At 45.1% G+C, this 12,862-nt stretch overlaps 1 protein-coding gene across 1 annotated transcript in view; it reads right to left on the reverse strand.

Annotated features, from left to right (window-relative positions):
* The window catches only part of si:ch73-71d17.2 (uncharacterized), a 104,193-nt gene that overhangs the window by 62,293 nt on the left and 29,038 nt on the right, over positions 1 to 12,862 (reverse strand). Inside the window, exons 7-9 of the mRNA XM_065025106.1 lie at positions 10,277 to 10,402; positions 7,358 to 7,450; positions 4,784 to 4,957 (exon numbers count right to left, since the gene is read on the reverse strand). Of these exons, the coding sequence (XP_064881178.1) occupies positions 4,784 to 4,957; positions 7,358 to 7,450; positions 10,277 to 10,402 (393 nt within the window). The remainder of the gene's footprint in view (positions 1 to 4,783; positions 4,958 to 7,357; positions 7,451 to 10,276; positions 10,403 to 12,862) is intronic.

Below are 12,862 nucleotides of genomic sequence, written 5' to 3' on the forward strand. Positions count from 1 at the left end.
TATATAGCCTCCACATTGACTCTGTACCGGTACCCCCTGTATATAGCCTCCACATTGACTCTGTACCGGTACCCCTGTATATAGCCTCCACATTGACTCTGTACCGGTACCCCCTGTATATAGCCTCCACATTGACTCTGTACCGGTACCCCCTGTATATAGCCTCCACATTGACTCTGTACCGGTACCCCCTGTATATAGCCTCCACATTGACTCTGTACCGGTACCCCCTGTATATAGCCTCCACATTGACTCTGTACCGGTACCCCTGTATATAGCCTCCACATTGACTCTGTACCGGTACCCCCTGTATATAGCCTCCACATTGACTCTGTACCGGTACCCCTGTATATAGTCTCACATTGACTCTGTACCGGTACCCCCTGTATATAGCCTCCACATTGACTCTGTACCGTAATACCCTGTATATAGCCTCCACATTGACTCTGTACCGGTACCCCCTGTATATAGTCTCCACATTGACTCTGTACTGGTACCCCCAGTATATAGCCTCCACATTGACTCTGTACCGGTACCCCCTGTATATAGTCTCCACATTGACTCTGTACTGGTACCCCCAGTATATAGCCTCCACATTGACTCTGTACCAGTACCCCTGTATATAGCCTCCACATGGACTCTGTACCAGTACCCCTGTATATAGCCTCCACATTGACTCTGTACTGGTACCCCCTGTATATAGCCTCCACATTGACTCTGTACCAGTACCCCTGTATATAGCCTCCACATTGACTCTGTACTGGTACCCCTGTATATAGCCTCCACATTGACTCTGTACCAGTACCCCCTGTATATAGCCTCCACATTGACTCTGTACCAGTACCCCCTCTATATAGCCTCCACATTGACTCTGTACTGGTACCCCCTGTATATAGCCTCCACATTGACTCTGTACCGGTACCCCCTGTATATAGCCTCCACATTGACTCTGTACCGTAATACCCTGTGTATAGCCTCCACATTGACTCTGTACCGTAATACCCTGTATATAGCCTCCACATTGACTCTGTACTGGTACCCCCTGTATATAGCCTCCACATTGACTCTGTCCCGGTACCCCCTGTATATAGCCTCCACATTGACTCTGTACCGTTACCCCCTGTATATAGCCTCCACATTGACTCTGTACCGTAATACCCTGTATATAGCCTCCACATTGACTCTGTACTGGTACCCCCTGTATATAGCCTCCACATTGACTCTGTCCCGGTACCCCTGTATATAGCCTCCACATTGACTCTGTACAGGTACCCCCTGTATATAGCCTCCACATTGACTCTGTCCCGGTACCCCCTGTATATAGCCTCCACATTGACTCTGTACCGTAATACCCTGTATATAGCCTCCACATTGACTCTGTACCGTAATACCCTGTATATAGCCTCCACATTGACTCTGTACCGGTACCCCCTGTATATAGCCTCCACATTGACTCTGTACCGGTACCCCCTGTATATAGCCTCCACATTGACTCTGTACCGGTACCCCCTGTATATAGCCTCCACATTGACTCTGTACCGTAATACCCTGTATATAGCCTCCACATTGACTCTGTACCGGTACCCCCTGTATATAGTCTCCACATTGACTCTGTACCGGTACCCCCTGTATATAGCCTCCACATTGACTCTGTACCGTAATACCCTGTATATAGCCTCCACATTGACTCTGTACCGGTACCCCCTGTATATAGTCTCCACATTGACTCTGTACTGGTACCCCCAGTATATAGCCTCCACATTGACTCTGTACCGGTACCCCCTGTATATAGTCTCCACATTGACTCTGTACTGGTACCCCCAGTATATAGCCTCCACATTGACTCTGTACCAGTACCCCCTGTATATAGCCTCCACATTGACTCTGTACCAGTACCCCCTGTATATAGCCTCCACATTGACTCTGTACTGGTACCCCATGTATATAGCCTCCACATTGACTCTGTACCAGTACCCCCTGTATATAGCCTCCACATTGACTCTGTACTGGTACCCCCTGTAAATAGCCTCCACATTGACTCTGTACCAGTACCCCCTGTATATAGCCTCCACATTGACTCTGTACCAGTACCCTCTATATAGCCTCCACATTGACTCTGTACTGGTACCCCCTGTATATAGCCTCCACATTGACTCTGTACCGGTACCCCTGTATATAGCCTCCACATTGACTCTGTACCGTAATACCCTGTGTATAGCCTCCACATTGACTCTGTACCGTAATACCCTGTATATAGCCTCCACATTGACTCTGTACTGGTACCCCTGTATATAGCCTCCACATTGACTCTGTCCCGGTACCCCCTGTATATAGCCTCCACATTGACTCTGTACCGTTACCCCCTGTATATAGCCTCCACATTGACTCTGTACCGTAATACCCTGTATATAGCCTCCACATTGACTCTGTACTGGTACCCCCTGTATATAGCCTCCACATTGACTCTGTCCCGGTACCCCCTGTATATAGCCTCCACATTGACTCTGTACCGTAATACCCTGTATATAGCCTCCACATTGACTCTGTACCGTAATACCCTGTATATAGCCTCCACATTGACTCTGTACCGGTACCCCCTGTATATAGCCTCCACATTGACTCTGTACCGGTACCCCCTGTATATAGACTCCACATTGACTCTGTACCGGTACCCCCTGTATATAGCCTCCACGTTGACTCTGTACCAGTACCCCCTGTATATAGCCTCCACATTGACTCTGTACCGTAATACCCTGTATATAGCCTCCACATTGACTCTGTACCGGTACCCCCTGTATATAGCCTCCACATTGACTCTGTACCGGTACCCCCTGTATATAGCCTCCACATTGACTCTGTACCGGTACCCCCTGTATATAGCCTCCACATGGACTCTGTACCGGTACCCCCTGTATATAGACTCCACATTGACTCTGTACCGGTACCCCCTGTATATAGCCTCCACGTTGACTCTGTACCAGTACCCCTGTATATAGCCTCCACATTGACTCTGTACCGGTACCCCTGTATATAGCCTCCACATTGACTCTGTACCGGTACCCCCTGTATATAGCCTCCACATTGACTCTGTACCGGTACCCCTGTATATAGTCTCCACATTGACTCTGTACCGGTACCCCCTGTATATAGCCTCCACATTGACTCTGTACCGGTACCCCCTGTATATAGCCTCCACATTGACTCTGTACCGGTACCCCCTGTATATAGCCTCCACATTGACTCTGTACCGGTACCCCCTGTATATAGCCTCCACATTGACTCTGTACCGGTACCCCCTGTATATAGCCTCCACATTGACTCTGTACCGTAATACCCTGTATATAGCCTCCACATTGACTCTGTACCGGTACCCCCTGTATATAGTCTCCACATTGACTCTGTACCGGTACCCCCTGTATATAGCCTCCACATTGACTCTGTACCGTAATACCCTGTATATAGCCTCCACATTGACTCTGTACCGTAATACCCTGTATATAGCCTCCACATTGACTCTGTACTGTAATACCCTGTATATAGCCTCCACATTGACTCTGTACTGTAATACCCTGTATATAGCCTCCACATTGACTCTGTACCGTAATACCCTGTATATAGCCTCCACATTGACTCTGTACCGTAATACCCTGTATATAGCCTCCACATTGACTCTGTACCGGTACCCCCTGTATATAGCCTCCACATTGACTCTGTACTGTAATACCCTGTATATAGCCTCCACATTGACTCTGTACCGTAATACCCTGTATATAGCCTCCACATTGACTCTGTACCGTAATACCCTGTATATAGCCTCCACATTGGCTCTGTACCGGTACCCCCTGTATATAGCCTCCACATTGACTCTGTACCGTAATACCCTGTATATAGCCTCCACATTGACTCTGTACCGTAATACCCTGTATATAGTCTCCACATTGACTCTGTACCAGTACCCCCTGTATATAGCCTCCACATTGACTCTGTACCGGTACCCCCTGTATATAGCCTCCACATTGACTCTGTACCGTAATACCCTGTATATAGCCTCCACATTGACTCTGTACCAGTACCCCCTGTATATAGCCTCCACATTGACTCTGTACCAGTACCCCCTGTATATAGCCTCCACATTGACTCTGTACCGTAATACCCTGTATATAGCCTCCACACTGACTGTATAAAGTCTCGCTGTTGTTATTTTACTGCTCTTTAATTACTTGTTACTTTTATTCCTTACTCTTATTCTCTTTTTTTTAATTGCATTGTTGGTTAAGTGCTCATATGTTTCACCTGTTGTATTCGGAGCATACAATTTGACTTCCATTGAATGCTTTTTTTTTTTTCTCCCTTAGGCGTCTCACATTGCAATGCATTGCCCTGGCCACAATGCAATACATTGCCACCTTGCAGCATGCCTAAGACACGCAGATGAACATGGACCCTGGACATTTTTCTTTTGGTGTTTATCAGAGTCAGTAGAAATGCCTCTTTAGTGTCCTAAGTTTTCATAACTGTGACCTTAATTGCATACCGTCTGTAAGTTGTTAGTGTCTTAACGACCGTTCCACAGGTGCATGTTCATTAATTGTTTATGGTTCATTGAACAAGCAGGGAAACAGTGTTTAAACCCTTTACAATGAAGATCTGTGAAGTTATTTGGATTTATACGAATTATCTTTGAAAGACAGGGTCCTGAAAAAAGGGCCTTTTTTTGCTGAATTTACAGTCAACTAGAAATAAACTACAAACTAACCTGGATAAACTAGAAACTCAGTCATACCTTTTCTGTTCTTCATGTAGGCTTCCAGGGAGACGGCAGGGGGCGGGTAGATGAAGTATCCACCAACCACAGCCCTGCTCAGCACCTGTCTGTCATCCACGCTCCGCAGCCATCGGACAAACTGACGCACTGGGTGGAGCTTCCTGTAGGGCATCACTGAGTGGTGGCCAGAACCTAGAGGTTAACCAATCAGCATCAAGAACTGGGAATGTGTGTTACCAGTACAGTAGACCTGTGTGTGTGTGAGCATGTGTTTATGTGTGTGTAGGTAGTGTGTGTGTATTTGTATTTATTATGGATCCCCATTAGTTCCTGCCAAGGCAGCAGCTACTCTTCCTGGGGTTTATTATGGATCCCCATTAGTTCCTGTCTAGGCAGCAGCTACTCTTCCTGGGGTTTATTATGGATCCCCATTAGTTCCTGTCTAGGCAGCAGCTACTCTTCCTGGGGTTTATTATGGATCCCCATTAGTTCCTGTCTAGGCAGCAGCTACTCTTCCTGGGGTTTATTATGGATCCCCATTAGTTCCTGTCTAGGCAGCAGCTACTCTTCCTGGGGTTTATTATGGATCCCCATTAGTTCCTGCCAAGGCAGCAGCTACTCTTCCTGGGGTTTATTATGGATCCCCATTAGTTCCTGTCTAGACAGCAGCTACTCTTCCTGGGGTTTATTATGGATCCCCATTAGTTCCTGTCTAGACAGCAGCTACTCTTCCTGGGGTTTATTATGGATCCCCATTAGTTCCTGCCAAGGCAGCAGCTACTCTTCCTGGGGGTTTATTATGGATCCAGTTCCTGCCAAGGCAGCAGCTACTCTTCCTGGGGTTTATTATGGATCCCCATTAGTTCCTGCCAAGGCAGCAGCTACTCTTCCTGGGGGTTTATTATGGATCCAGTTCCTGCCAAGGCAGAAGCTACTCTTCCTGGGGTCCAGCAACATTAAGGCAGATAAACAATTTTAAAAACATTACAATACATTCACAACACATTAAGTATGTGCCCTCAGGCCCCTACTCCACTATCATGTATATCATGTACATGTGTGTCATGGCTCTACGTAGTACTGTGGAATAGAGCTCCATGTAGTCATGGCTCTACGTAGTACTGTGGAATAGAGTTCCATGTAGTCATGGCTCTATGTAGTACTGTGGAATAGAGTTCCATGTAGTCATGGCTCTATGTAGTACTGTGGAATAGAGTTCCATGTAGTCATGGCTCTATGTAGTACTGTGGAATAGAGTTCCATGTAGTCACGGCTCTATGTAGTACTGTGGAATAGAGTTCCATGTAGTCATGGCTCTATGTAGTACTGTGGAATAGAGTTCCATGTAGTCATGGCTCTATGTAGTACTGTGGAATAGAGTTCCATGTAGTCATGGCTCTATGTAGTACTGTGGAATAGAGTTCCATGAAGTCATGGCTCTATGTAGTACTGTGGAATAGAGTTCCATGTAGTCATGGCTCTATGTAGGACTGTGGAATAGAGTTCCATGTAGTCATGGCTCTATGTAGTACTGTGGAATAGAGTTCCATGTAGTCATGGCTCTATGTAGGACTGTGGAATAGAGTTCCATGTAGTCATGGCTCTATGTAGTACTGTGGAATAGAGTTCCATGTAGTCATGGCTCTATGTAGTACTGTGGAATAGAGTTCCATGTAGTCATGGCTCTATGTAGTACTGTGGAATAGAGTTCCATGTAGTCATGGCTCTATGTAGTACTGTGGAATAGAGTTCCATGTAGTCATGGCTCTATGTAGTACTGTGGAATAGAGTTCCATGTAGTCATGGCTCTATGTAGTACTGTGGAATAGAGTTCCATGTGGTCATGGCTCTATGTAGTACTGTGGAATAGAGTTCCATGTAGTCATGGCTCTATGTAGTACTGTGGAATAGAGTTCCATGTAGTCATGGCTCTATGTAGTACTGTGGAATAGAGTTCCATGTAGTCATGGCTCTATGTAGTACTGTGGAATAGAGTTCCATGTAGTCATGGCTCTATGTAGTACTGTGGAATAGAGTTCCATGTAGTCATGGCTCTATGTAGTACTGTGGAATAGAGTTCCATGTAGTCATGGCTCTATGTAGTACTGTGGAATAGAGTTCCATGTAGTCATGGCTCTATGTAGTACTGTGGAATAGAGTTCCATGTAGTCATGGCTCTATGTAGTACTGTGGAATAGAGTTCCATGTAGTCATGGCTCTATGCAGTACTGTGCGCCTCCCATAGTCTGTTCTGGACTTGGGGACTGTGAAGAGACCTCTGGTGGCATGTCTTGTGGGGTGTGCATGGGTGTCTTGTGGGGTGTGCCTGGGTGTCTTGTGGGGTGTGCATGGGTGTCTTGTGGGGTGAGCATGGGTGTCTTGTGGGGTGAGCATGGGTGTCTTGTGGGGTGTGCATGGGTGTCTTGTGGGGTGTGCCTGGGTGTCTTGTGGGGTGAGCATGGGTGTCTTGTGGGGTGTGCATGGGTGTCTTGTGGGGTGTGCATGGGTGTCTTGTGGGGTGTGCATGGGTGTCTGAGCTGTGTGCTCGTAGTTTGTAGGTAGCGTGTGTGTGTGTGTGTGTGTGTGTGTTACCTGTGCAGTAGATCTGTGTGTAGGTAGTGTTGGTGAGGTAACAGCAGGATGAATCTCCGACCATCTGGAGTCTGGTACACACCACTACGGATACTACAGAGACACACAGAGACACAGAGAATGATAAAGAATCAGTTATAGAACCCATTGCCCTTCATGGTTGTGAGGTCTGGGGTCCGCTCACCAACCAAGCATTCACCAAATGGGACAAACACCAAATTGAGACTGCAGAATTCTGCAAAAGAAAATCCAATGTAAAACACCAAATAATGCAGAGCAGAATTTTTCCGATACTAATGATCAAAATCCAGAAAAGAGCTGTTAAATTCTACAACCATCTAAAAGGAAGTGATTCCCAAACCTTCCATAACAAAGCCATCACCTACAGAGAGATGAACCTGGAGAAGAGCCCCCTAAGCAAGCTGGTCCTGGGGCTCTGTTCACAAACACAAACACACCCCACAGAGCCCCAGGACAGCAACACAAACACACCCCACAGAGCCCCAGGACAGCAACACAAACACACCCCACAGAGCCCCAGGACAGCAACACAAACACACCCCACAGAGCCCCAGGACAGCAACACAATTAGACACAACCAAATCATGAGAAAACAAAAATAATATTCTTTCCAATGTGTCAAGTAATTAACAAAAAAAAAACTGAGCAAACTAGAATGCTATTTGGCCCTAAACAGAGTGTACAGTTGTGGCAAAACGTTTTGAAAATGACACAAATATTAATTTCCACAAAGTTTGCTGCCGAGCCACTTAGTTATCACTTTTGCCTTATGGCGAGGTGCTCCATCATGCTGGAAAAGGCATTGTTCGTCACCAAACTGTTCCTGGGTGGTTGGGAGAAGTTGCTCTCAGAGGATGTGTTGGTACCATTCTATATTCATGGCTGTGTTCTAAGGCAAATTGTGAGTGAGCCCAGTCCCTTGGCTGAGAAGCAACCCCACACATGAATGGTCTCAGGATGCTTTACTGTTGGCATGACACAGGACTGATGGTAGCTCTCACCTTGTCTTCTCCGGACAAGCTTTTTTCAGGATGTCCCAAACAATCGGAAAGGGGATTCATCAGAGAAAATGACTTTACCCCAGTCCTCAGCAATCCAATCTCTGTACCTTTTGCAGAATATCAGTCTGTCCCTGATGTTTTTCCTGGAGAGAAGTGGCTTCTTTGCTGCCCTTCTTGACACAAGGCCATCCTCCAAAAGACTTCGCCTCACTGTGCGTGCAGATGCACTCACACCTGCCTGCTGCCATTCCTGAGCAAGCTCTGTACTGGTGGTGACCCGATCCTGCAGCTGAATCAACTTTAGGAGACGGTCCTGGCGCTTGCTGTACTTTCTTGGGCGCCCTGAAGCCTTCTTCACAACAATTGAACCGCTCTCCTTGAAGTCCTTGATGATCTGATAAATGGTTGATTTAGGTGCAATCTTACTGGCAGCAATATCCTTGCCTGTGAAGCCCTTTTTGTCCAAAGCAATGATGACAGCACATGTTTCCTTGCAGGTAACCATGGTTGACAGAGGAAGAACAATGATTCCAAGCACCACTCTCCTTTTGAAGCTTTCAGTCTGTTATTGGAACTCAATCAGCATGACAGAGTGATCTCCAGCCTTGTCCTTGTCAACACTCACACCTGTGTTAACGAGAGAATCACTGACATGATGTCAGCTGGTCCTGTTGTGGCAGGGCTGAAATGCAGTGGAAATGTTTTTGGGGGATTCAGTTCATTTGCATTGCAAAGAGGGACTTTGCAATTAATTGCAATTCATCTGATCACCCTTCATAACATTCAGGAGTATATGCAAATTGCAATCATACAAATTGAGGCAGCAGACTTTGTGAAAATTAATATTTGTGTCATTCTCAAAACTTTCGAACACAACTGTACTGTACACAGTGGCAGAATGACTGACCCAAATTTAAGGAAATCTTTGACTATGTACAGACTCAGTGAGCAGAGCCTTGATCTCAAGAGAAGACAGGCTATGTGCACACTGCCCACAAAATGAGGTGGAAACTGAGCTACACTTCCTAACCTCCTGCCCCATGTATGACCATATTAGATAGACATATTTCTCTCAGATTACACAGATACACAAAGAATTTGAAAACAAACCCACTTTTGATAAACTCTCATATCTACTGGGTGAAATTCCAGTGTTCCATCACAGCAGCAAGATTTGTGACCTGTTGCCACAAGAAAAGGGCAACCAGAGAAGAACAAACTGTCACGACTTCCTTTTCCATTTGTTTTGTCTTGTTTTCCCGCACACCTGGTTCACATTCCCTCATCAGAGTAAATGTATAATAATCCTCTGTTTCCCCCATGTCTGTGTGGAATTGTTCTTTGTGTAAGGTGTTACACTACTGGTTTGTTTCAAACCTAGGTTTGTTTGTTTTGTTTAATCCAGTTCTTGTTACCGTGGTTGTGCTTTGTGCTGCCTCGCCTGTGCCTTTGGGCCAGGGTGGATATTAAAGTTCTCCTGTTACCACGCATCTCTGCTCTCCTGACTTCCCGGCAAACAGTCACTTTACACCATCGTAAATACAACCCATATTTATGTTTATTTATTTTCCCTTTTATACTTGAACCATTTGTACATCGTTACAACACTGTATATAGACATAATATATAAGATTTGTGTAATGTCTTTATTCTTTTTGGAACTTCTGTGAGTGTAATGTTCATTTTTATTGTTTATTTCACTTTTGTATATTATCTATTTCACTTGCTTTGGCAAAATGTTAACATATGTTTCCCAAGCCAATAAAGCCCCTTAAGTTGAATTGAATTGAGAGAGCGATAGAGGGAGAGAGTTGAGGGGAGGCATGAATAGAGTAAAGGAGGAGTCCGTGTGTGTGTGTGTGTGTGTGTGTGTGTGTGTGTGTGTGTATTATCTCACGTGGGAGTATCTTGTTGTGCGTCTCTGGTTGAGACGTTGAGAAGAGCTTTATCATGATTGGTTGATCAGAAGTCCCATCGTCCAATCGGAGCCACCGATACTCCAACAGCTCTTTACCCTGTCCATCTGCATGAGGAAGATATCATCATCGTCACCACCATCCTCATCAGTCACCATCAGTGAGTCCTCTCTACAGCTCTCTCTCATAGAGGGGGAGTGTCATCAAATCAAATCAAATTTATTTATAAAGCCCTTCGTACATCAGCTGATATCTCAAAGTGCTGTACAGAAACCCAGCCTAAAACCCCAAACAGCAAGCAATGCAGGTGTAGAAGCACGGTGGCTAGGAAAAACTCCCTAGAAAGGCCAAAACCTAGGAAGAAACCTAGAGAGGAACCATAGCATGTGGGGTGGCCAGTCCTCTTCTGGCTGTGCCGGGTGGAGATTATAACAGAACATGGCCAAGATGTTCAAATGTTCATAAATGACCAGCATGGTCGAATAATAGTAAGGCAGAACAGTTGAAACTGGAGCAGCAGCATGGCCAGGTGGACTGGGGACAGCAAGGAGTCATCATGTCAGGTAGTCCCGGGAGGTCATGACTCTCCTGTGATGATCTGAAGGTTACAGTGGGTCCTCTCTACAGCTCTCTCTCATAGAGGGGGGGGGGGGGGGGGACTGTTTTATGGCGGTCGTAAAATACCCCTATGCTCTGTAGTGTTCGAGGTTGGAATGTAAACTGACACTTGGACAATCAGAAGGATAATTAAACAAGTTTTATATTTTTGAGAATGTGGATATTTAAAGAACAATCCTGTCGAAGTTGTTTCAATTGGTGACCTCATGGTGACCTCATGGTGACCTCATGAAAGACAGGAGACCCACATATCTCTGCTTGTGTTTTCAATGATCAGACTCACATCTAGATGTTGGATAAAATGAATGACTGAATATGAATCTATTTGTGAAAAGATGTAATGTAATGTTAGCCTTCTAAATGAGAATTGTTCTTCATATAAAAACAGTGAACTAGTCAGTGGCCACGCCCCCGTGAGGCCAGACATTACATCATGGAACCGCCCCTTCTTCCACAGAGGATAAAACCCACTTCTGACTAAATTTACATTAAGTCAGAGAACGCCGGGACGGATGGCTACGATTCTATAGGCCACTGAACCACGCAAACCACGGTGTAAGCTAAGGTGGCAAATGGTTGAATTTCTAAGACCAGAAAATATGAAGTGGTTGGCACTACAACTCTACCAAAAGGACAAGACCATACAGCGTGGAGCATTGGCTACACGGCTGGAAATGGTTCAACTATCGAGACTATCGATTCACTACAGAAGTAAGAAATCCTAGGACGTCAAACTAACCGTGTGTAGCTGGAAATGTACGAAGCCTAGGACAAGAATACAGGCAACCTCCGAAACATCAATCATATGCGACAACATTGGGTAAGCCTGACGTATCCATTATGAACACAACCAGAGACTTTTCTGTCTACTCTCTCCAGCAGATGGACCGGCCGACCACAGAGGGACACAACAAGACACTCGGAAATATGTAAATTGCCATTTATTTTCGAATGAGCGGTTGTTCATATTCAAAGTACTAGCGATTTCTATGAGTGTAGTAATCAGCTATGAGTCTCCCGCTCTTGAGCAGTCCCCACCCCCTTTCCTTTGTCTACCATGTTACAGACTATAGTAGACTACTGTAGTTATTCTCTATGAGTGTAGTTATCAGCTATGAGTCTCCCGCTTTTGAGCAGTCCCCACCCCCTTTTCCTTTGTCTACCAAGCCGTCATATCAGTTTGGTCCACTAGGGACTTTTTCTTTGTATCATGTAGTAACCAGTGTATGACCTATTGTGTGTGTGTATGTAATTATGTGATTAAGTTAGTTAGTAAATAAATAATTAAGCCCATTTGTATATCGCAGATTCATGATTCTATGCTAGGGTTGGTGCAGATATCCAAGGGGTTTGCGACGTTCAGTAATAAGAACTGATGCGGTAATAATACATGAATAAGTGACTGTAATCGATAAGATATGAAAGCATCTGAAGAGTTATATTGGGGAAATTGACACTATAAATAACATGTTCCCGTGGTGCCCCAACTTCCTAGTTAAATTTACATTCGTTGAATTGTGTAATTAAAATAAACAGAGAATTGATTTGATAACATTGTCTTCACATTTAATTAAAGTCAACGACACCAGTGACTTACCATTAGCCAGAAGAGGTAGATATCATCACCAGTGACTTACCATTAGGCAGAAGAGGTAGATATCATCACCAGTGACTTACCATTAGACAGAAGAGGTAGATATCATCACCAGTGACTTACCATTAGGCAGAAGAGGTAGATATCATCACCAGTGACTTAATCATCACCAGTGACTTACCATTAGGCAGAAGAGGTAGATATCATCACCCAGTGACTTACCATTAGACAGAAGAGGTAGATATCATCACCAGTGACTTACCATTAGGCAGAAGAGGTAGATATCATCACCAGTGACTTACCATTAGACAGTGACTTACCATTAAGAAGAGGTAGATATCATCACCAGTGACTT

Source organism: Oncorhynchus nerka, linkage group LG12, assembly GCF_034236695.1.
Source record: "Oncorhynchus nerka isolate Pitt River linkage group LG12, Oner_Uvic_2.0, whole genome shotgun sequence".
NCBI lineage: Eukaryota > Metazoa > Chordata > Actinopteri > Salmoniformes > Salmonidae > Oncorhynchus > Oncorhynchus nerka.